This window comes from Pristiophorus japonicus, chromosome 4, assembly GCF_044704955.1.
Source record: "Pristiophorus japonicus isolate sPriJap1 chromosome 4, sPriJap1.hap1, whole genome shotgun sequence".
NCBI classification, from domain to species: Eukaryota; Metazoa; Chordata; class Chondrichthyes; family Pristiophoridae; genus Pristiophorus; species Pristiophorus japonicus.
In genome coordinates this window covers 55,678,302-55,703,441 of record NC_091980.1, presented here as the reverse complement: position 1 = coordinate 55,703,441, position 25,140 = coordinate 55,678,302, and the positions used below count along the sequence as shown (strand labels likewise).

Genomic DNA, 25,140 nt, shown 5'->3' with positions numbered 1-25,140 from the left:
TAACACTTGTGTTTGGGATTTAATCAATGATTTCAAAGCCTCAGAGCTTGCTAGCCATCAAATGTGAAGGTGTCCTCAAACTTTGATTGGCCACTGGGGCCTCAGTACACATTGTGAGATTTTCAATTCTTCCTCCCTCTGCCCCTTCAAAGAAACCGAACTTCAATTTGGCACAGCACTGTTCAGATTGGGAATTTAGCAGAGTGTGGGAACCAACCTGTGTTCTTGCACAGTGCCGCTGGGCACCAATACACTGCCATTTCATTAAATAGCAATTTGTAGGGCTTATTAAAGATAACTCAGCAGCTAAAGCCAGCCTTAACACATGCTCAACTTATCAAACAAAATGAATTGCAAAATGAAAGTTTTATTACATTACATGATATTCCTTATCCACATCCTATTGTAACACGAGTTTTGAGAAATTTTCAGAGGCGCCTTATACTTTGGGTTGAATGCCTACATACCGTAATATTACTTTCAAGCCATAATTTCTTCAAAAGCAAACCTATCAATGGAACTTACTCTGGTCTCCAATTCAAAGGGTCAATTATTACATTCACAGGCACTAAAACATCTGTGTGCTTCCAACAACAGTAAATCAAGACTGACCTTTTGTACAATGTGTATGGCAAAGCTAATGATTGCCCAATGCTCCTCAGCATCCCATTACTCTGCTGCTTGGTATCCAAGGCACTGACTGTTTGCATTGCTCTCCCTCCCCACTTCAGAGACACACATGCACTCAGTGCCAGCTCTCCTAATGCATTAACTGTTGGGCTTTTTCTGATTCAGTAGTTTCCAAATAACTGTTTTGTAAGTGTCATCAAAAACAAGGAAATTTGCTTTTCATTACAGGGTGTGCAATTAAATGTAACAAGACACTACATCCTGGGTCTGGTCTGTAATAGCTTTTAAAAAGATGCCCGCCCGTTTGATCTCATTGCATTCACAGAGGACAACACGTGATGCTGACAAACCACAAAGGCTTCTGCATTATTTTTCTGATTTTATGTTGTGTTCTCATAGGAAATAACTTCTGCAGTGGGCAACGGGCCAGGTTACGAGTTCATACTCCCAGATTTCCCACAGCGTGAACTCTCAAAGGTCATTCACTTCCTCAGTTCCACCCCAACAAGGAGGGAGAAATCAAGAGGTGGGGGAAGTCCCTCCCAGTTGTGGTCTCACACAACAATCCAGTGTCTGGGTGGTGGGCAGCACTGGGTTGGGGGAGACTTCATGAGTTGCGGCGTCTTCAAAGCATGGATGAAAATAAAAACATAGTTTGGTGATCATGAGTTCTTGTTAATTGAGAAACAGGGCCCATAGTTCAAGTCATGAGAAAAGTTATAAAGAGTAGGGGAGAAGAGGAGCTAAATCAGGAAGTAAAGGTTAGGTGAGACCAAGATTGTAGGGGAAAGAATAGATTGAAGGGGGAGGAAATCCACAAACAAGGGATATTAATAGAATAATAGGTATTTAAACACCAATAAAACTTCCATTTGCTCCACCTTCCCTCTCATTTATTTACTCTTTGACTTTCTCTCCCTAACCCTCCAGTTCTGAAGTTAATGACTAAGACTGGGGGTCCATATTTGCAGGTGCTGGTGGCAGCCTTTTGGTACTTTGTCAAATTAACATTCTTCATGGACATTGTGTGTTGGAAGGCTCTTTCACTGTGGGGTATTGCAACCGAGCCAGACCTTGTCCTTCACTCAATGTCCACATGCGTATACTTTCAGCAGGAGAACCTTCTGATTTTTTTGTAACCCTTTGCCAGGGACAATGGTTCTGATTGTAACGCTCCCGCTGCTGCCCAGGCTGAGATCCACTAATTCTACATCAAGCAGGGAGTCAACCCCGGGCTTTCTTGCTCTGTGTGGCTCAGTGGCATTCTGTACTTGGTGTGTTTTTGAATACTGACGCCAAAAATAGTTGAAAGTCAGGAATTTACAAATGACTTGCAAAGCAGTTTCATTTGTGCTATGGAGCAAGTGTTAGCTCCGCCTCCCATTGTGCAAATCTAATTCTCCTACACATGGAAACCAAACAAGAAAACAAGTGCAAAGAAACAGGGACAGGAACTGGGAATGAAAACCATTTTAAATGGGAATAACTGGAAAAATTGCCCAACAAGCTGAAAGCAGTAGATAGGATGGTGACAGATTTCACAGCCTGCCTGTAAACTCAACTTTCTGTCAGAGAATATACTGTGAAAACATCAATGTCAGCGTATCGATGAATTGGTGAGTTATTGGCTCCAAAATTCCGGCCTTGCCAGGTCCGTACGGAATACATATGCGCCGAAACTGGCTTTTCCAATCCGTCAAGATTTCTCTTGACAGATCTTCCGTATCCCCACTGCCATGACATTCGCGCAGGCGAGATTGGGCTATTTGCTCAACTCTTGCCCAGCAAATGTCCTTAAAACTCTTGCGCCTGGTAAAGCAGGCGCATAGCCTACTTTTACCAGCGTAAGACTTTTAAAACATATAAAAATAACATTTAAAAACACATTTTTATGTTAAAAACCCTGTCCACTAAGGTGAGTTTATTTTAAACCCTATTAAAACACTTAAAAAAAAACTCAAAAAAATATTTTTTTTCTAAAACATTTAATTAACTTTAATTTCAATTAATGTTAAATATGTGAGGTGCTTTTTTTATGTTTTATGTTGTGTTTGGGTGTTTTAGGGGGTATTCCCATTGATAGTAATAGGAACTTGGGAGATACGGAGTTCTCATTATTATCAGTGAGAATACTGTACCGTGATTGGTTGTCCAGTCTCACGTAACTCCAGCTTTTACTTGCATATCTAGAAGACGTGGACACGCAGTGAAGCGCGGGAAGAGAAGGCCTCCGACCAAAATCTAAGGCGCTTCTGGGACCACCAGGTACTTTCGTAGAGAAGTTTCGGGTCGGAGGCATTCGATCGAAGGAAGCCTCCGACGGGAATTTTAGGTCCAATATTCCCTGCCTCAGGACACGTTCAGTTCACTAACACTTAAAATAATTTTTACACAATATACTCATCAGTCAGATATACACAGTTTAGCAATCTCGAGTAGCCAACCACATGCAAATATTGACTACACTTCAAAAGTACTTCATTAGCTGTAATGCACCTTGGGGCGTCCTGAGGTCATAAAAGGCGCTATATAAATGCAAGTTATTTCTTTTCTTTAGGCTGTATGAGGTGTAATTAACTTTGAAACTCATACCCACCCTCTCCAAATCTTGACGAAGGTGCGTGAAGAGCCGCAGTCGTCGGTATAAGATGTCCTGCTCCTGCTGAGCCAGATTGTCCACTTCATCTGTTTTTGGAGCCAAGAGTGGCTTGTTGAAATTCGACTTTCTCTTGAGCCTCCAGTACTGGTAGAAAAAATCCACCAGGCCGTCAGACATCTGCAGCTGCTGGGCCACGTCTGAGGGCTTTACCAGTTCGTAGAACTCCTCCTCAAGTTGTTGCAGCTTCTGCTTTCTCAGACTGGCCTTCTCCAGGTCACGCTCAGTCTGATTCATCTCCGCTGTCCCATCAGTGGTTGCGGCCAGCTGCCACGCCTCGCTCAGTTTGCTCATGGTCTCTTCCCATTTGCTGGAGGAGTTGGTGGTCGTGCTGCTGTGCTCCAGGCAGTAGGATTTGAACTTGACTTCATCGTTCTCTGCGAGAATAGTCCTCATTTCCAAGTTGCGGTCAAATGCACACGTCACGTGGAATGCAGTGATACAGGAAGCCATCGAGCACTAGAGAGGAGAGCAAAGATAAATCCCCATCAATGTAATACTGCTCCCATTAAGCAGACCTCAAATTGAACACCACTACCCGCAGGACTTTATTCAGTTTATGGTTTTCAATTCTACAATGGTTTTACCTCCCCTCCACCAGGTAAATCCATTTTGCTGATGGTGCCCTCACACTGGCGGTACAGTTCCACCGTGGGGCAAGTGTGTAAAACAGAGCTTAAAATACTAACTTACAGCTTGTAAGGAAATCAACACTCAGTCTTTGTGGGATTTACACATTGAACTATCGCAGTCTTTGGTGGTGATGTCATTCACCCACATCTGACTATCAGGAGCAAACAGTTCGAGCATGACAGTTTGCTAATTTGATGAAATGGCAAAAGCAGCTTCAAACAATTGGCATGGAATTGCTCCATTTATGAGGCTGATTTAAATGTCTTATAATCCAATGGACGTGCTCCAATTTCTGATTTTTCAGTGACTGAATGATCAGAAGCTATGGGGGAGAAACTGGGTACCTCTACCCCTCCTGTTGGTGCTAACGGGGCATAAATGGCTTTGCGACCGGGTGCAGTGCTGACATTGACTCCCACCATTTTCGGCGGGAGTTTAGAGGCGGTGCTACAGCCCAATCTCCTGCGCCCAGAGATCGTGATATCACGGCCGTGCACATCGCCCCGGTAGCACCCCGGACCCAAAATTGACTTCCTCCCCCTGCAGCAACACCGGGAGAAAGCACCGATAGCCGCAGGAAGCCTGGATCGAGAGGCCGGCTGCTACGGGAGCGATGATTAAAGGCGAGGTGGCCGAGGTAAGTAAAAAGAAAATACATTTCTTGCTGCTGTTTTTTTTTAGGGTTCCTGCCCACGATCATTCAGCCCGGGACTCTGCTTGAGTGCCATGATGATCGCGCGGGATCGCCACTGCCTTGGTGGTCCAGGTAGGTGCCTTTTATATTGCAGAGCCTGCAACAATGGCCCTTTTCTTTAAGGATGTGCTTATTTGTACTGCCAAAATGGCCACCATGCTCCACCATTTGTCCATGATTGGTCCCCTTGGAGGATAAGCCACACCCTGAAATTTCACAGGAATATGTAGCTGGAACCACCCATCCCAAGGTCTCACTGACTTTGCAAATTGTAACTCGATCCACTTTGACTTCCTGAAGCGACAGAGGACAGAGCTCCCCTTAAGAAAGGAAGGGCCAGCCAAAGTGCCTTACCTCAGTCCAAGTGCATGCCTCCCCCAGCCAGAGTGCCTTACCCCAGTCCAAGTGCATGCCTCCCCCAGCCAAAGTGTCTTACCCCATCCATCCACCCCCACCCCCACCCCAACCCCCATAAATGGGGCAGGCATTGCGTACGGATTGTTTACAGGTTTATTGGGTATGAAGTGAATAGTGACAATGTCATGACTTCTGGATATCATACACTCCAACGATGTCCCTTGTATGAGGTAGGAAGAATGAGATCCGTCTTCCCCCCACCCGTGTGTCACTCTCCCCCAGTCTCTCTCTCTCTCCCCGTAGCCTCTCTCACTCTCCCCCCAGCCTCTCTCACTCTCCCCCCAACCTCTCTCACTCTCCCCCCAGCCTCTCTCACTCTCCCCCCAGCCTCTCTCACTCTCCCCCCAGTCTCTCTCTCTCTCTCCCCTAGCCTCTCTCTCACTCTCCCCCCCCCCCAGCCTCTCTCACTCTCTCCCCCAGCCTCCCTCTTGCTCTCGGCCCCACACCGGCCGGGGGGTGGGGGGAGAAAGAGAGTCGGAGCCTCAAGTCCTTGCTTCTCAGCACCACGTGGAGGGAATGATTTAGCTGGGGGGGGGGGGGGGGGGGGGGCGGGCGGAAGGAGCTTGCCAGGGGCTGGGCTTGTCGCATGTTTGTCAAAAAAAGTGCAGTACAGGCATGGGGGGTGGGGCTGGACAGACGCCCGTCTGTCAAAAAATGTGCAGTACAAATAGTTACATAATTTCTTAAAGGGAGGGAAGGAGACTTTGGACACGAGAGCTGAAGTCACCCGATGCCCATTGTGCTCCAGGGAGGAAGTGGAGTGCTTGATTTAGCGCTCCGCTTCCTTCTTGGAGCTCAAACGGTCAATTTTTTAAAAGTTTGAAATCATTAGCGCCTGGCACTAACCTTTCAAACTTTTAAAATTTAGTGCCCCAAACGGGATGATAGTGAATTTCTCCCCCTATTTCTCTTAAATCCAATCGAAAAAGCATTTATTCTAGTTCAACTACAGGGAACAGTTAATCCGAATGCAAAAACAGGGTTGGTTGTTTCCTCCAATATGAACTAGGATGAAAGGTTTTAATTAAATGATAATTTTAAATAGCACTTTATCACATCAAAGTGTCTCAAAGTCGTCGCACAACATTTGGAGCACAGTAATCATTGTTCTGTAAGCAGAAAATTCAGCCTTTCCATGACAGCAACATTCCACTGACAAGTTAATCTAGTGTTTTTGGTGGTATTGACGGGAAATAATGTTGACCAAATAGTCCTATTGGATCTTTAATGCCTGCCTAAATAACCAGACAGCACCTTGGTTTAACATGTCAATTTAAAGATCAACTTCAATTGAGAAATCCCTTACTACTACTTCATTGGAATATCAACCCAGATTGTGACTTGAAATCCAGGCATAGGACTCGGAGTAAGTAATTCAGACAACTGATTGCTGTACTGTACTGTTCAATACTAAACAAGTTAAAATAGTTATATACATAGAGTATGACAACAGTTCCAACCAGTTAAAACCTGAGGGTGGGGCGGAAGGGGGGCATGGGGTGTCTAGCTAACAAGAAGAATGCAACATAATGCAACAACAACTTGTATTTGTATAGCACCTTTAAGGTAGTGAAACTTCCCAAGGCGCTTCACAGGAGTATTATGAGATAAAAAGTTTGACACCGAGTTTGACAAAAGCTTGGTCAAAGAGGTCGGTTTTAAGGAACGTCTTGAAGGTGGAAAGAGAGGTAGAGAGGCGGAGAGCCAGAGAATTCCAGAGCTTAGGGCCTAGGCAACAGGAGGCATAGCCACCAATGGTTGAGCGATTATAATCAGGGATGCTCAAGAGGGCAGAATTAGAGGAGTGCAGACATCTCAGGGGGTTGTGGGGCTGGAGGAGATTACAGAGATAGGGAGGGGCGAGGCCATGGAGGGATTTGAAAATAAGGATGAGAATTTTGAAATCGAGGTGTTGTTTAACCGGAAGCCAATGTAGGTCAGTGAGCACAAGAAGGTGAGGCAATGCACTTTGGTAAGAAAAATAGAAACATCACCTACACCTTAGAAAATAAGGAACTGATAGAAGAGCAAAGTGATCTAGCAATACAGGTGAACAAATCATTAAAAGCAGCATCGCAGGTGAGCAAACCAATAAAAAAAATGCAGACAAAGCACTGTGATTTCTTTTTAGGATATAGAATTCAAATGTAGTGCAGTTATGTTAAAACTTGTATAGAGCACTGGTCAGGCCACACTTCAAGTACTGTGCACAGTTCTGTTCTCCAGGCTGGAAAAAAGACATAGAATCACTGGTGCAAGTGCAAAAAAGATTTATAAGGATGATACCAGAACTGAAAGATTCCAGCTATTGGGAAAGATTGGACGGGATGGGGCTTTTATCTTTAGAAAAGAGATTTAGAGGATACCTGATGGAGATCTCTAAAAGTATGAATGGATTGAACAGGGTAGATGTGGAGAGAATGTTTCCACTTGTGGGAGAATCAAAAACTAGGGGCCATAAATACAAGATAGTTACTAATTAATCCAATTAGGAAATAAGGAGAAATGTCTTTACTCAGAGTGGTTAGAATGTGGAACTCATTGCCATGGGAAGTGGTTGAGACAAATGGCTCAGATGCTTTCAAAAGGAAACTAGACTAGTATACGAGAGGGAAAAGGAATAGAAAGATATGCTGATAGGCTGAATTAAGAATATAAGAAATAGCAGAAGTAGACCCTCAATAAGATCATGACTGAACTTCTACATCAATTCCACTTCCCCTGCCTATCCCCATATCCCTCAATTCCCTTAGTGCCCAAAAATCTCACGATCTCAGTCTTGAATATGCACAACGCGAATGCACATGCTGCTCCCCCTAATCTTTTTATGTGCACGGTCCCTTTAATGGGTTGTGCGGCCCAGTCAGAGTTTTGCGCATGCGTGAAGTTTCACATTGGAAAAGCTGGTCCCGGACTGCTTGAGACCAGTAGACAGCTGCGCGATTGCACAGCTTAGAGGGAATGTTGCATCCACAGCCGTCTGGGATAGAGAATTCCAAAGATTCACACCCCTCTGAGTGAAGAAATTCCTCCTCGTCTCAGTCCTAAATGGCCGGCCCTTTATTCTGAGACTGTGCCCCCTAGTTCTAGACTCTCCAGCCAGGGGAAACAACCTCACAGCATCTACCATGTCAAGACCTCTAAGAATTTTATACGTTTCAATGAGATCACCTCTTATTCTTCTAAACTCCAGAAAATATAGGCCCATTTTACTCAATCTCTCTTCATAGGACAGCTTTCTCATCCCAGGAATAAAACTGAATTCAAATTTTCAAACTGCAATTGCACGATTTGAACTCACATTCTCTGTATTATTAGTCCAGGCCTCTGAGTACATGTCCAGTAATATAACCACTACACTACCATACCCTATGATGAGGTAGATAGAATGGGAGGAAACGCGCGTGGAGTATAAACACCAGCACAGACTTGTTGGGCCGAATAGGCTGTTTCTTTGCTGTATATTCTATGTTTGGATGAATGGCTAGCTACTGGACGAATTATTAAATATTTATGTTTCTTATCATTTACTGGAGCCATTACGCATGAGGTCCTGTCATAAATTCCAGCAGTACACATCCGATCAAGTACTACTGTAGATGACTAATATATTATGATACAAAAATTGGCCATGTGGTTGATAGTGAGGAAGAAAGCTGTAGACTGCAGGAAGATATCAATGGACTGGTCATTCATGGAATGTATACAAGATAGTTTTCTAGATCAGTATGTTGAGGAACCAACTAGGGAGCAGGCTATTTTAGATTTAGTATTGTGCCATGAAAAAGGGTTCATTAATAATCTTGTAGTAAAGGGGTCCAGGGAAGAGTGACCATAATATGATAGAATTTTATAATGGGCCTGAAATCGCGCTCCCCACGGGCGCTTACGAGGTGCCGTGGGGTCCCTACAAGTTCCAGGTTTAGGCATGTGAAGAGCATGTGCCTAAACCCGGCACTTACGATCTGTCAAAAATTCTGTTGACAGATCGCATGCATGCAGAACTAAAGGGCCTCCGTGGGTAGAGAGTTGGGCTATTTGCCCAACTCTTGCCCAGCGAATGTCCTTCAAATTCTTATGACTGAAAAAAGCAGGCGTAAGTATATACGGAATCACCATAAGTATGAATGGGGATCCCCTACTCTGATAGGTTGGGTCGGCCCATGTGATCCCATTGATGCGTTCGAAACCCTTACGATCCTGAGATACGCAGACCTTCGTGTAGAGGCCCAGGACCAGAGGCATCTGAACCTCCGGGACTACCAGGTAGATTCGTAGAAACTTTTCTGGTTGGAGGCATCTGCCAGCGAGAAGCCTCTGATCGCAATTTCTGGGCCATTAAATTTGAAAGTGATTTAGTTAAATTCAAATCTAGGATCTGAAATCTAAATAAAGCAAAATACATAGGCATGAGTGGCGAGTTGGTTAAGGTAGACTGGGAAACTACATTAAAAGGTATGACGGTCGACAAGCAATGGCTAGCATTTAAAGAATACATAATTTACAACAAATATACATTTCTGTAAGGGACAAAAGCCCCGCAGGGAAAGTGGTCTAACCGTGGCTAACAAGTAAAGAAAGTATTAGATCAAAGGAAGAGGTTTATAATGTTGCCAAAAAGAGCAAAGGAGGACCAAGAAATTGATAAAGGGAAAATAGGAGAGTAAACTTGCGAGAGCCATGAAAGCTGACTGTAAAAGCTTCTATAGGTATGTAAAAAGGAAAAGATTAGCAAAAGTAAATGTGGGTCCCTTACAGACTGAGACAGGAGAAATTATAATGGGGAATAAGGAAATGGCAGAGAATTTAAACAAATAATTTGAGGCCGAAATTGTCCCTCTCCTTAAGCTCCATTACCGCACACCAAGAAGCGGTACTGGAGCGGATAGGCCTTACCGACCAGGGGCAGACGGATGGGCCGGTCCGTCCTAAATTACCCCCTGTCCGGGAGCGGGTTTCCGCGTCGCCCCTGCTGCCGGCCGTCGGGCACGCGCCAAATCCACACCGCGTGGCGGCGACCCCCTTGGGAAATTGTCCTGCAGGAACTGATTGGCTGCTGGTCGGTGCCACTAACAGGTTTCCCCTGCGGGAAACTGTGTGTGCTTGGGTGTCCGCCTTAAAGGGTGGACCCGCTGCCAGCGCCTCCATTTAATTTTAACTGTCGGCCGACTCCGAGGTCAGCCCGACAGTGGTGGCCACGGGTTCAGCTGGGCTGCCAACAGACAGCATGGCGCCCCCTCTTGGCACCGGGCCACTGGCCCGGCTGAAACCCTTCCTGGTGGTCCAGTGGACCTAACTAAACTTACTGTAGAGCTCGCAGTGGCCCTCCCCTTTAACTAAAGGGGAAGGACATTGTGACGCAGCAGCACGGCGCTGATGACTCATTGGGGCATTCGATAAGGTGCCACACAAGAGGTTATTACACAAAATGATGGCTCATGGGATTGGGGGTAATATACTAGCATTGATTGAGGATTGGTTAACGGACAGAAAACAGAGAGTTCGAATAAACAGGTCATTTTCGGGTTGGCAGGCTGTAACTAGTTTGGTGCTTGGGCCCCAGATATTCACAATCTATATCAATGATTTAATGATTTAGATGAGGGAACCAAATGTAATATATCCAAGTTTGCTGATAAAACAAAGCTAGATGCGAATGTAAGTTGTGAGGAGGATGCAAAGAGGCTTCAAGGGGATATAGACAGGCTAAGTTAGTGGGCAAGAACATGGCAAATGGAATATAATGTGGAGAAATACATTGTACACGAATCACTGAAAATTAACTTGCAGATACAGCAAGCAATTAAGAAAGTAAATGGTATGTTGGTCTTTATTACAAGAGGATTTGAGTATAAGATGTCTTATTGCAATTATATAGGGCCCTGGTGACACCACACCTGGAGTATTGTGTATAGTTTTGATCTCCTTACCTAAGGAAGGATATACTTGGCATAGAGGGAATGCAACGAAGGTTCAGCAGACTGATTCCTGGGATGGGGGGATTGTCCTATGAGGAGAGATTGGGTAGACGAGGCCTATATTCTCTAGAGTTTAGAAGAATGAGAGGTGATCTCATTAAAACATACAAAATTCTTAAAGTGCTTGACAGAGTAGAAGCAAGGAGGATGTTTCCCCATGGCTGGGGAGTCTGGAAACAGTGGTCACAGTCTCAGAATAAGGGGTCGGCCATTTAGAACTGAAATGAGGAAAGGTAATGAATCTCTGGAAATCTCGACCCCAAAGGGCTACGGAGGCTCAGTCGTTAAGTATATTCAAGACAGAGATCGCTAGATTTTTGGATATTAAGGGATTCAAGGGATATGGGGACAGTGCAGGAAAGAGGAATTGAAGTAGACGATCAGCCATGATCTCATTGAATGGCAGAGCCGATGGGGCCAGATGACCTACTCCTTATGTTCTTATGTAAACACCAGTGAAGGTGGCAGTTGTTGATGGTATACATTATTTTGTATCTGTGGGAGACCCCAGCTGAACTGCATTTCTGAAGTAGTTTAAACGAAAATGAATGGAAAACTGCAGGCTCCAATCATCTTCTATTTAATACCCAGCAAGATTCTCTTTTCTGTCACAGGCCTCTACAGGGTAATAAAATCCATTTACGTGGATCTTTCAAAGCAATTATTATTCATATTTCTAAAATATGATTAGGAGACAATCCACTAACGAAATATTGTATGTGAAAATGAAGGTTTTTCTAAAGGTTTTCTTTTCAAAGTTTTTTTTGGGTATCCAATGGCCCAGGCAGTAAATGTGCTACTTAGCCAAGCAGATGAGTAAATTCTCAGGTTTGATCTCTTCGATGTGTTGTGTTATTTGATTTCAGTCAGGGGCTAAAATTGCTCTCAGTATTCTTCAATTCAGCAAGGGAAAAATAACGCTGGGTTCCTGCATCTGACTGCGATCAAATAACCTGCGCTGGGAAGTGCCCATGCATGGACATTGGGTGAGGACAGGATCAAGACGGGTTCAAGTTCCACCCCAGGGACTGGAGCACAAAAGAAATCTAGGCTGACACTCCAGTGCAGTGCTGAGGAAGCACTGCACTGTCGGAGGTGCCTTCTTTCAGATGAGACATTAAACCGAGGCCCCGTCTGCTCTCTCAGGTGGACGTAAAAGATCCCATGGCATTATTTCAAAGAAGAGCAGGGGAGTTATCCTTGGTGTCCTGGTCAATATTTATCCCTCAATCAACTTAACAAAAAAAAATTAGCTGATCATTATCATATTGCTGTTTGTGCACATATTGGCTGCCACATGTCCCACATTACAACAGTGACTACACCCCAAAAGTACTTCATTGGCTGTAGAGCGCTTTTAGACGTCCGGTGGTAGTGAAAGACGCTATATAAATTCGAGTCTTTCTTTTCTTTCTTTAAAGTGAGGATATCCAAACACATCCGCAGTAACAGTGTGTGCAAGTTCTAAATTAACTCATATTTTAAGGTATCTATGCCTTTTCCTTTGCATTTTTTCTGACAATTTCCTCCCCTCTCCTTTCACCTGGAAGTGTTTGAGGTGCAGTTCCGCAGGTCGTGGTCGACTTCGGGTACCTCGCCAAAGTGACCATCCTTCATATATGAGTGACCATTAGTAGACTGTTCGTCCACAGTTGGCATCACATGCGAGCCTGATCCTGTCTTCCCCCAATGTCTATGCACGTGCACTTTCTAGGAAGAGTTGTTAGACAGAGATCAGCAGTGGGAACCCAGACCAATTTTCCTCTTCCTAATCCAGGAGTACTGAGGCAAACTGTAAAACATCTACCATTGCCCCGGCTAAGTTCAACGAATTCAGCAGATGGGGGGAGGAGGTATCTAACTTGGAGCGTTCATGGTTTGTATGAGTCAGCTATTCAATGCCTTAATAAGCTGTCACCAACAGGAGAGCCCAAGACAGTTACATTCTATTAAGTTTCACAAAGATATATATTCTCCTGTCTACTATCAGTGAAAATGAAGGTTCATGCTGGGGTGGGAAGCAGTGAGTTAATTAATGCACGAGGCATAATCTGGGGCTTTAATCACTTCTGTCCACTACCAGAACAAAATACACTGCAGTTTTGATTAAATTTGTTCATACTGACCTGAATACATGTCCCAGTCCGTTCATTGCAAAGGCTACAAGCCAGAGCCCATCTGCTAGCGGGAATGTGTGACACCTTCGTAATGGGTTCCATCTTCTCAGGGCAACCTATACTTACCTAAAAATATTGAAACACAGTAAACCTTAAAGCTCAGTCATAATTAAACAGACAATGTAATGTTGGGGGCATTTATCCTCAAAGTGCACCCATCCTTGAATGTTTTCCATTTATAGACCGAGGTCCCAGCAGGCCACACATCCCTTAAAGCAAAAGGACAATCAGCAGAATATTTTTCTAGACCTCTGCCCTTGCCACATTTGACTGGTCACTGCAACGCTCATTTGATTCATGGAGATACTCTGGCCTCAGCCCAGTAAGTGGTCAGAATTGGGCTTTGAGCCCCACTAGTCCCAGTCTGTGGTCCTGTGCTATGGGGTTTCAATATTATACATACATGTTATAAATTAATTTCTACCCTACTCCATTCCTCAACTCGAAGAGTGACTGTGATCTGCTCTCAGGGTTTGGCAATGAGACTCGTAAAATAGCCAATGGAAAGGATCAGAGTTTGGCGTGAGTCAATTGCCCGCTGACTTTTCGTAAGAGGTTGGAAAGGAGAGGGAATTTAAAAAAAAATCAAGATCAGTCCTCGCTCCCAAAGCTATCATCCTGCAAACAAAGAGCCGTCGCACATTTTAACAGGCTGTGGAATGTTTAAGAAATAAAATAAAGCACATGCTGGAAATCTGAAATAAAAAGAGTAAAGCTAGAAATAGAGGCAGGTCAATCAGTATTTCGATTCTAATTGACTTGTTGCACATTTCCATCATATTCTGGTTTTATTACTGTAAAGTTTGATTTGTGTAGATTTAACAGACTTTCATTATTTGTGGTGACAAACTATTTTGATAAAGCAAAGACAAATTTTGGTGGGGAGCACTGCACTCATCTAAGTGAGGCTTTGAAATTAGTGCAGGGAACTGGAATCATTTCTCCAAGAATGCCAGCACTAAGCACTGGTCAGGTAGAATACAGGTTAATATAGTGCAATATTTCCATATTTCCCAAGGAAGCAGTCTTGGAGCAGGTATTGCACAGGTTAGAAGCAGGGTATAGCTCCCTCTACTGCCCCAACTTCATTCCTTAACTCCCGCTTCAATCTTGTGAAACTAAATATCCTTTCGATCATTCAAAACATTGCAGGTGAAGTGCTTGCAGGTGGAGTCAAGCTGCTCTTAGTGGCAACAGCTGTATAGTAACCAGTAAATGGCACGATTTCACCCAGCTCATTCGTGTCATTGTTCTCGACAATGTACAGGAGCCAACTGCCCTGCTAACAATCTGATGACAAAACACCTGTGTCTTTCAGCAATTCTTGTCATTAGAATCGGCGGAACATAACTTCAACAGGAGGAGTCAGCAAATGTGGAGTAATGCCTTGTGGCAATGCAGACATGTCTGCTGCAGGTGTATTACACACGATCGTCCTGACTCCCAGTCTGAGAAACTGTGCATGGTAAAATATGAAGAAAATAGGCTCCTTCCTGGCTTTGCCTATTCTAAGTGAAATCAGTCAGAGCTCCGAGCATTTCAGTGCAAGATGCAGACTCTCCTTTCCCCCTGAAATGGACGGTATTGCTAATGTTTAGTTGTGCACAGAGATAAATTATAGTAACTTTGCTTTTTCTTTCAATTAATTTTTTGTTTATCAAGGCAAAGATGTTTGTGCAAATAAAAGGAATACTTACTCATTTCAGGTGCCCAGTGTCAAAATCAAGCACTCCCAAATAAGGTACTGACAGGATAAATTCAGAGGAAGACTTCCGCTACTCGCCCCCAACCCCAATGTGATGTTTCCATTTCCTACACTAGCCATTCTCCTGGCCTCCGAGTGAGATTGCTAGTTTAGTATCAAATTAATGGCCAGTTCTGTTGGCCTATTCACACGAGGAAAGAGGGTTGAGACTGTCCCCATTCATTTCACATAGTCTTTTCTCAGCTAGTTGCAAAGATCCTATCAGTTTGTACTGTATTCAGACCCCAAAGGTGAGAGAGTTGTATCTAACCCATTACATCATTTAATTCTCATGACAGCAATTGTCATCCAAATAAAGGGGTTGTTTAAAATAAATCCCATACGTTATACAGAACACTTTCATCTATGTTACTTGCAAACCTCTTGAATACTTGATCAGCATGATCACGTCTTTCGCAGCAAAGACAAATCACTCAACTAGTTTTCTACCTATGAAATATTTAATCCATGAATTTATTCTGCTTGGTCAATTGGAAGAACAGTGGGCAGCCCCTTCTCTCAACGTGTAATCAAGGCAGTTCATTGAGACACTGTTGTTAATCGCCTTACAGATGGGATGTCTTACTTCAGGTATCCATAAGGCACAGCTAACATGGACCCACTTTGTGCCACTGCGTGTTGGTTTCAAAGCTCCTCCTCTCTTGGGACACAGCAAACACTTTGGCTGAACGCCCAGGGCACACGTCCGACACAACCAGCTGCCAAGGGGCACCTTCAGGATTCCATAACAAGCCTGTCGTGATTTAAAAATAGCAAATGGTCAGATGTCTCCTGCGAGAACCCAAGCGAATAAACTCTTTTGTGTAGACACCTGCGAGCCAAACTGTCATTTGTCATAATCCAGTCAGCATTCAGCTGACGTGGTTAAAAAATTAACCGTCTTAACCAACGTTGGAATCAATCGCTAAATGAGACATGTAAATCTAATTGGAATTTTCTTCTCATACACCATGGATCTCACTTTAATGCTTCTCTCCTGGAAACAGGCAACAGTTAGTTAAGATAAACAATTATTTATAACATCTAAATACAAAGGGAGGGGGGAAGTAGAATTTCTGCAGAGTTCTCCTGCTGTAACTTTGGAAGAAGATCGGCAGATACAGCGCAAATGGCTGCTTCTGCCGTCTCTCCGGGATTTTTAAACTGATTCCCTGCTGAAGTTATGGTGGGAAATCTGAAGAACCTCTGTGGAAATTCAGGATGGATGCTTTGTCAGTAGTATCACAAGAACCAGCGCTACTTTAGGGTTAGGGTTAGGGAATTGCCGACCTCAGGCCACAACATTGTTCCGATGGTTTACTTTCATATGCCAAAGACTTACCAACCAGTGATCTCTGCGTGCAGGCCGAACCACTTAACAGTTGGTCATCACAGTGGGATTTAAAGTTAAAGCATAAGCCTAACAGCAAAGCTGCTGGCCTAAATCCGGAATATATATGTTTGAAACCTGACAAGCCCCGAGCTGCTAGGGCAAGGCAAAGGTTACTTTAAGTTTGACAAAAATGAAACAATTATATCCATGATGAATTATTTATTGGACTTTTGCCAGTCACAGCACACACACGGGTAAAATTGATCACTATTATCACACACAACGGTAAAATTGGTCACTATTAGTGCACACGGATAAAATTGGTCACTATTAGTGCACACAGGGGTAAAATTAATCACGATTAGTGCACACGGGTAAAATTGATTACTATTAGCACACAGAAATAGAACTGATCACTATTAGCTATTTCTGACAGCAATAACAGTTTGCATTTATACAACACCTTTAATGCGAAGCAACACAAAGCCATAAGGGAAATAGACACCAAGCTAGAAAGGGAGAGATTAGGAGGGAGTGGCCAAATGCTTGGTCGAAGTGATGGGCCTTGGAAGAGGTTTTTAAGAGTGGATGAGAGAGAGAGAGAGTGCTTGAGGGGCAGAGAGGTTTCGGAATAGAGTTTCAATGAAGAGGATCGAGGCTGCTGAAAGCTGAAGAAAATACACATTCCAAGACCAGGTGATATGCAAGAATCAAATGTGGCCACTTTCCTTGGTCAGAGATCTGTAACAGGTCATTCAACATGTTTGGGACTGATCGGTTAAGTCATTCCATTCAGTTAGAAACACCTCATGTAACCGTTTGCCGTATAGGCTTATTTAGCAGCTGTATTTGTTGGGCAAACGTCATTTAGAATCCTGTGAATGACTGACTATTTAATGTAGTTAAGAGAAATAGGGGCAGAAATTCACCCTCGCCGGAAACCTGGCGCACCTACTGTTTTCAAAGTGTTTTTATCACCGCGTCACATGAGATGGACTCTTGATTGATTTTCAGCTCTTTGGCAATATTTTTGGAGTGGACCGGATGTCGGTCATAATGGGGGTGGAAGTGCGGCGGTAAGTACTCTAGAGGGGCAGACGTGGGGGCGGGACAGAGTCTCCACCGCTGTCAGGCAGCAGCGGAACGGAAATGATGTCATGACGCGTGTGTGTCATCATGCTCTCCCCTTCACTTAAAGGGGAGATCCTTCGGCATTCAGAAACTTCGGTCCACTGGGTCACCAGTGAGGGTTTTGGCCGGGCCAGCAGTTTGGCACCCAAGAGGGGGTGCCAGGCTGTTGACGGCCCGGCCGAACCCTGGGGCATGATTGTTCGATTGATCGGGAAGTCGGCCGGCAAAACAAAAAACATGGCGGCCGCGGCAGTGGGCCCTCGTCTTTAATGGCCCCGCCACACAGAAAACAAGGTGCAGCGACAGAAAAAGCTGTTGGGGGCACCGCACAGCGGACATGATTTCTCGAACTGAATTTTGCGGGAAGTGTGATGGAGGCGCGAGAGATTGGCGGTGCACTTAGGACAGTCGGCAGCAGCGGGCGGAAGTGGGGACCGGCAGAAAAATCCCCGAGGTGAATTTCGATTGTGGCAGCCATTGGACCGGAGGTCGGAGGCTGCTCGAGTCTGCTGTCTGGCCGCCACTTTCTGGCGCTAAATGGCCTTTTTGGGAGCTGAATTTTGGCCCCATACAGTTTTAAAGCCCTGTTGTTCTGGCAAATTTTCAAATAAATCAGGAACTATATCTAGGTTCTACTGAAACCAGACAGCAGTCTGAAACCAGCTGCGATAAGGGGGCAGGTCTGCAACTCTGTGGTAATGTACAACCAACGTAAGAAGTAAAGAAACGGTGTCATATGGTGAGAGCTAGCATGGGAAAGTACCTGTTGTTTGGGAACTTTGAGGAAATAAGTAATTTATAGTTACTGTAAATATACTTTTAGTACTGACTACTATTCAAGTACCTGTTTAATGATCAGTAAATTTGTCTAGCAGCTTATAGCCTGAGACACACTGTGATAGAGTTCGTATTCATTTGCACTGACAAAATAAATCTCCAAACATTTTAGTCAGACTAGTTTTTTCACCTGGTGTATTTAGTGCATTGGTATTAATGTGCTATAGGTAAAAAATGCACTTAAGGCAGTATGTTTATTGTAGTCCCAATTTACTCTGTGATACTTCTCACTTCAATTAGGTCCCTTCACTGCCACAACCAGTGTCTGGTCTGTTGTCATCTAATGTATAGTTCATGTGATACATTCCAGTAAGTCAGAATACAGTGACAAGGATTCTTTGTTTAATTCCTGGGTCTTGTTACATTTACCTAGGTATTGGACATGTATACATATATATAGATAGATATATATATATGACATGTTGAAATAATGGGCTTGATAGCTTAATGGTTTTCCGTGCTCTCTATCGTTCTGACTAGGTATCATTATCATCAAGCATTCTCAGGTCAGGTACAACATGAGGTGGATGCAGAGTAAAACTTCATTTACTCTGGCCCAACAATTTTATTTAGCCCCAATCTCAGAGCAGCGTTCCCTTTTCCCACACCAGCTATCTCCACGTGTTGGTGCCCTGAGGGCATCAACCACAATAAATACACAAACATACAGGGTATATCAGGACATGAACAAACTGTGACCATTTACCTGGTGAACACAGATGTTGCATTTGTCACAGAAGACCATCTCATTACCATCCTCTCCTTCCGGGGAGCGGCACACATCACACACCACATCCTCGTCATATTCAATCCCGAGACCCTCTTCTGTCTCAATTGCCAGGTTCATGTTCTCCTGGCACTGACCTTCCAGCTCCTCAATGATCCTTTCCATCATCAGCTCATCAACTTCAAGCATTCCTGAAAAAAAAACATTTTGTCTCTTTATAATGTGGACCACAACAGATACCTCATTTTTATTTTAGCAGAACAGGGCAAATCTGTTCCACCGCAACCCAACCCCTCTTCCCAAACCCAGACCCGTTTGGCTGAATGGGTAAATTGCCTACTCTTGTGTGAGCCACGCAGCCCACAAAAGGTTGTAGGGTCTATCCCTGGTGTGTGCCGAGTCTGCTGATTTCAACTGGGACTGAAGGGTAGGGTTCACAGGCCTCACTATTCCTGAGCTGGGATGGGATGGGGGTGGGTGGAGGGGCTGGGGAGAGCGGAATGGGTTAAGCCTGAGTTTCTGTCCACTGATCACTGTCCAATAAGCCATGAGGACAGGATCGGGATCATTTGTGATGTCCCCCAAAACAGAATAGTCTGTCAATGCTTAACATCCAGGCTGGTGATATGTGTTAAACTTTGGGACACAGTTTGTATTAACTTTCTCCTCCCCGAACATTCCTGTTATCCATATTGTTGCAAAATCAGTACTTGCACCAAATATGCTTTCTGGCTTAGTCAGAAAATTATCTGTAGGTGCTTAGTTTTCAACCACAAGTATATCATGAGATATCAAAACAAATTCAGGTGACCTAAAGTATGAGCATCACACCAGCCATAACTGTTAGATAGCCCATCCTGCAGAAATAAGCCGTCAACTCAAGAGAAAGGTCCATTCCTAGCACCGTAACCATCATACCTGAACTCCTGCACCAGGCTCAGGAGAGTATGGGATCACAATGCTATTCTTTTAATTTGTCCTCAAATGACAGACCTATTCAGCCGAGCAGGTTAATACGAAAGGTTTTTAAAACTTTCAATAATTGCTACATCTTTGATTTGAAGTGACATGAACCATTTAAAAAAAAAAAGTATTTCAGTTGCAAACCCTATCTAGATACAGCTATAGATACTTAGAAGTTACACCATGGAAACAAGCCGTTCAATCCAATCAGTCTGTGTTGCTGTTTACCCTCAGGTAAGCAAATAGTCTGAATCGCATTTACCCACTCCTTTTCCTCCATCGACATATCCAATGTAATCTTGAATGCTGATATAGTTTCTGTCGCAACCATGAACACTGGAAGTCAATTTCACAGCCCCACAGCTCTGTGTAAAGAAGTTTCTCTTGCTCGCTGTTCTAAAAGTCTTGCATTTAATCTTGTATTTATGCCGCTGCATTCAGTTCTGGGCACCGCACCTCTGGAAGGATATAGTGGCCTTGGAGAGGGTACAGCACAGATTCCCACCCCCCGCCCTCCCCCGAGGCCTCTCTTAGGTTGCTCCGAGGCCGGCTGTTTAGCTCGGGATTTTCACTTGCTCAGCGGGCCTAGCGCCCTAAAAGAGGTGTGCAATGCCTCCCTTAGCGCTCCGCTCCACAGTCAGGGCCCAGCGCAAAATTTACCACGCCACAACAGAGGCCTGACCAAATTTCCACCCCTATGTGTTAGATTAATAATACTCAATACATGGTTCATAATTCTGTCTCGGTTACAATTGCGTGGATGAGTTTCAAAGGGTTTCTGAGGAGTCGCATAATTGAATTGGTTATCCTGCCTACCTGTCACTAAAATCAACACATTTAATCTATCACTTCTCTGCGGAGTTTGCGGTGCGGTTTAATCATAGAAAACTGTGAAGTATTCAAGAAAAAAAAATGTCTGTAGAAAGGTAAAACACATTGTAATATTCAAATTCTAACACTGATAGTGTTCCATTACACACCCTCGACTAGAATTGTTTCAATTCCACCTCCTGACACCATGGTTTAGATTCTCCACCTTCCCTCTCGTGCTTTTTCAGCAGAACTGAGTGGGTGTGAACAGGAGAGAAGCGGGAGATCAGGGACCCATTCTGACAGACCAGCCCCCAATTTTATGGATGACCAATTTCCCCACTTGACATGACAGGTGACATACAATGTGTCCATTTCTATATCGTTGGGTATACTGCAATGGTATGCAAATGACACAAATACATCATCCAATATAATTTCTGTCATTTCGTCATTGCAACCCTGGGCACCAGGGATGCCGGTGTTTAAATTTTAAAGGACTAAATTGGATATGCAATCAATTGCATGGTGCATTTTTTTTTGAAAACACTCATTTCTTTAAAAATTTTTTAAAGACAGCACTGAGACCCCTGGCCACATGTTGCTGCAGCTAACCAAAGACCTTCAACAGCTACTGCTTGCATCGTCTCAGATGCATTTCCCAGTTAATGTCGCAATATTATCTAAATGGCCTGACCCCAGAAATTCAACCACAGCCAGTAGTGCGTCCTTGCAGCAGCAGAAGACCTGCCCTGCCACCTGCATTACGGTCACGCAGAATTCAAGTACAAACTACATCCAGGGGTTCGAGTTCCTTGATACAATTTATTCTAAACACAATAATGATTGCTTGAAGTATTACAGACAAGAGTTTAATGCAAATCATTAACAAGGGCACTAATTAGAACACACAGTGGGGACACAGCACACTTACGATTACTCGATGGCTCTAGCGAATCTTAGGGGCAACCAGTGTCCAAATGGGAAAGAAGTTAACATTTTAATTCCTGTATATAACCAGCATCCTCTGCAGCACTGAATATAATTGCAGTTTCCTACGGAAACTTTAATCTTTCTGATAAGTTGAGCATTGCATAACTGGAAGTGATTATAAAGGCAGTAACGTCATCTCAACTCCCGAGGGAAGACACAGACTTGAAATCACAAGTCACTGCAGACGTTGATAGTCAGGGCTCTCCATGCAGTTGGCACATGATGACTTAACCAAATGCAGTATCAACTGCAACATAATCAGAGCGATTTTCTGAATTTATCTTCTATCGTTTCTAACCAAGAAACACCACATTCAGCCGATATTTCTAACTCCAGGATGATCAGCAGGAAAGTTCCCTCACTCAATCACTTTAATTATTTTCCTGTAAGACTCGGGACAAACATTTATAATCTTGCAATCCCTCCTTCTTCTTTGCGATGCAGAACCACGCAACAAACCTCAATCAGAAACTGAGTATGAGTATTTAGGGGGATGTTCTGCAGACAGCTCCAATATATTCTCCCACACACATCTGAACTCCGAGCCAGGTACAGAGCTCATATTGCTTTAAGCTCACTGGGTTGTTTCCTCTTCCTGAACAACAGACACTACACAACAGAAAGCCACAACCATATTAATCTGTAAATAGCATTCCCACAATAACAAGTCAAAAAGTACAACAACAACTGTTATTTATATAGCGCCTTTAACATAGTAAAACATCCCAAGGCACTTCACAGAAGCATTATAAGAAAAAAAAAAATTGACACTGAGCCACATAAGGAGAAAGTAGGGCAGATGGCCAAAAGCTTGGTCAAAGAGGTAGGTTTTAAGGAGTATCTTAAAAGAGGAAAGAGAGGTAGAGAGGTGGAGAGATTTAGGCAGGGAATTCCAGAGCTTAGGGCCTAGGCAACAGAAGGCACAGCGATCAATGGTTGAGTGATTATAATCAGGGATGCTCAAGTGGGCAGAATTAGAGGAGCGCAGATATCTCGGAGGGTTTGTGGGGTTGGTGGAGATTACAGAGATTGGAGGGGGGGGGGGGGGGGGAGGGCGAGGCCATGAAGGAATTTGAAAACAAGGATGAGAATTTTGAAATTGAGGCGTCGCTTAAGCGGGAGCAAATGTAGGTCAGCGAGCACAGGGGTGATGGGTGAGCAGGACTTGGTGCGAGTTAGGACACGGGCTGCCGAGTTTTGGATGACCTCAAGTTTACGTAGGGTAGAATGTTGGGGGCCAGCCAGGAGTGCGTTGGAATAGTCAAGTCTAGAGGTAACAAAGGCATGGATGACGGTTTCAGCAGCGGATGAGCTGATGCAGGGGCAGAGATAGGCAATGTTACAGAGGTGAAAATAGTCAGTCTTAGTTATGCCGCGGATATGTAGTTGGAAGCCCATTTCAGGGTCAAATATGACACCAAGGTTGCGAACAGTCTGGTTCAGTCTCAGACAGATGTTAGGGAGAGGGATGGAGTCAGTGGCTAGGAAACAGAATTTGTGGTGGGAACCGAAAACAATGGGATCACTTTGCAAAATTTGCTTTTGCAAAGGGTATTTGTGCAGAGTCAGTTGTGGCTCAGTGGGTAGCACTCTTGCCTCTAAATCAGAAGGTTGTGGGTTCAAGTCCCAGGGACTTGAGCACAAAAAAAAATCTAGGCTGACACTCCAGTGCAGCGCTGAGGGAGCACTGCACTGTTAGCGGTGCTGCCTTTCGGATGAGACGGTAAACTGTCTGCTCTCTCAAGTGGACGTAAAAGATCCCATGCCACTATTTCGAAGAAGAGCAGGGGAGTTATCCCCGGTGTCCTGGCCAATATTTATCCCTCAATCAACAAAGCAGATTATCTGATCATTAACACACTGCTGTTTGTGGGAGCTTGCTTGTGTGCAAATTGGCTGCTGCGTTTCCTACATTACAACAGTGACTACACTCCAAAAGTACTTCATGGGCTGTGAAGCGCTATGAGACATCCGGTGGTCATGAAAGGCGCTATATAAATCCAAGCCTTTCTTTCTTTAGAGGTGCAATTACTTAATTGGAACTGTAACAGCTGAGAAACATCATTGCTTAACTATTACTAATTGTGCTTCCCTATCAATGTTTTCTGCTACAGTAGTTCCACAGAGTAACATGTAATTAACACCACAAAGTACAAACTGGTCAATTACCTTAGTTATTAATTAGAGGGCTGTGGCCATCAACAATCTAGTTCGTGGTTAGATAGGTGTCTGATGGGATTTTTCTTTTAGTTTAAATATATTGGGCTGTAAATTGCGCACACATCTGAAGAGGACTTGTAAATGCCCGTTCTTGGTGTGCGATGCGCATGCTCCGAGAACCAGCATTTGCAATCTTTCAAAATGTCTTTTGACAGATCGCATGCATCCCCGGGAGAAGGACGTTTGCGGGCGGAGATTTGGGCTGTTTACCCAACTCTTGTCCAGCGATTGTCCTTCGAACTCTTACGCCAGGTAAAGGCGGACATATAGCCTTCTTTAACCAGCATAACAGTTTTAAAAGATAAAAAGATTCAATTTTATCACACATTTTTATTACCTGTCCATTAAGGTAAGTTTATTTTTAACCCTGTTAAAACATTTTTTTTAAAGTTTTTTTTCTAAAACATTCAATTTCAATTAATTTCAAATATGTGAGGTGTTTTTTTTAATTTATCGTGTTGTTTCCGTGTTTTGGGGGGTAGTCTCATTGATAGTAATGGGAGCTCGTACAAACAGAGCTCCCATTATTATCAATGAGAATACTCCATGTTCATTGGTGGTCCAAGCCCACGTGATCACAGGTTGCGCTTACGTTCCTGGGATGTGTGAGCCCATGCGCTGCACTGTGAATGGAGGCCTCGGACTGCAAGTATACGTTCCTCCAGGACCACCAGGTATTTTCGTGAAAAACATTTCAGTTGGAGGCTTTCGCCCGCAGGAAACCTCCGACCGCAATTTTTGGGCCATTATATAAAAGCAGTGTTTTGTCAGTGGGTTCCAATGAAGCACAATGACAGAAATGTGAAACTTTTGTACATTGTCACTTGGACTGTGAAAATTACTAAGCTTTAAAACTAGGGTTGTGTCATAAGAGCATTTGAACTATGCATCAGGTGAGTTGTGGCCATGAAGGGACCTAACTGAAGTGAGGTATCACAGTAAATTGGGACTACATTAAATATACATTTTTCCTATAGCACATTAATACCAATGCATTAAATACAATTATTCTGACTAAAAGGTTTTGGTGATTTTTTTTGTCAGTGTAGATGAATTTGAAGGAATGGTCCATTTTCTACTAATTGCAGCCAGTTATCAGCATTCAGCACTCTCAGGATGGTTATAGCATATGCGAGTTGCAGAGAAAGTCCTCTGCTTTGCCCTCACAATGCACCTTTACAATCTTGAATGAGCATG

General features: G+C 43.9%; 1 protein-coding gene across 13 annotated transcripts in view; it reads right to left on the bottom strand.

The window, feature by feature from the left end:
- Positions 1-25,140, bottom strand: part of LOC139262914 (protein Jade-1-like) — a 197,528-nt gene that overhangs the window by 57,048 nt on the left and 115,340 nt on the right. For 12 of the 13 annotated variants that reach the window (XM_070878203.1, XM_070878205.1, XM_070878204.1 and 9 more), the window contains 4 exons: positions 18,937-19,148; positions 15,516-15,683; positions 13,135-13,251; positions 3,227-3,745 (listed from right to left, as the gene is read on the bottom strand). In XM_070878203.1, coding sequence (XP_070734304.1) covers positions 3,227-3,745; positions 13,135-13,251; positions 15,516-15,683; positions 18,937-19,148 — 1,016 coding nt within the window. Of the gene's footprint in view, positions 1-3,226; positions 3,746-13,134; positions 13,252-15,515; positions 15,684-18,936; positions 19,149-21,664; positions 21,707-25,140 lie in introns of those variants that run through there. The other variant, XM_070878211.1, reaches the window with a different exon arrangement.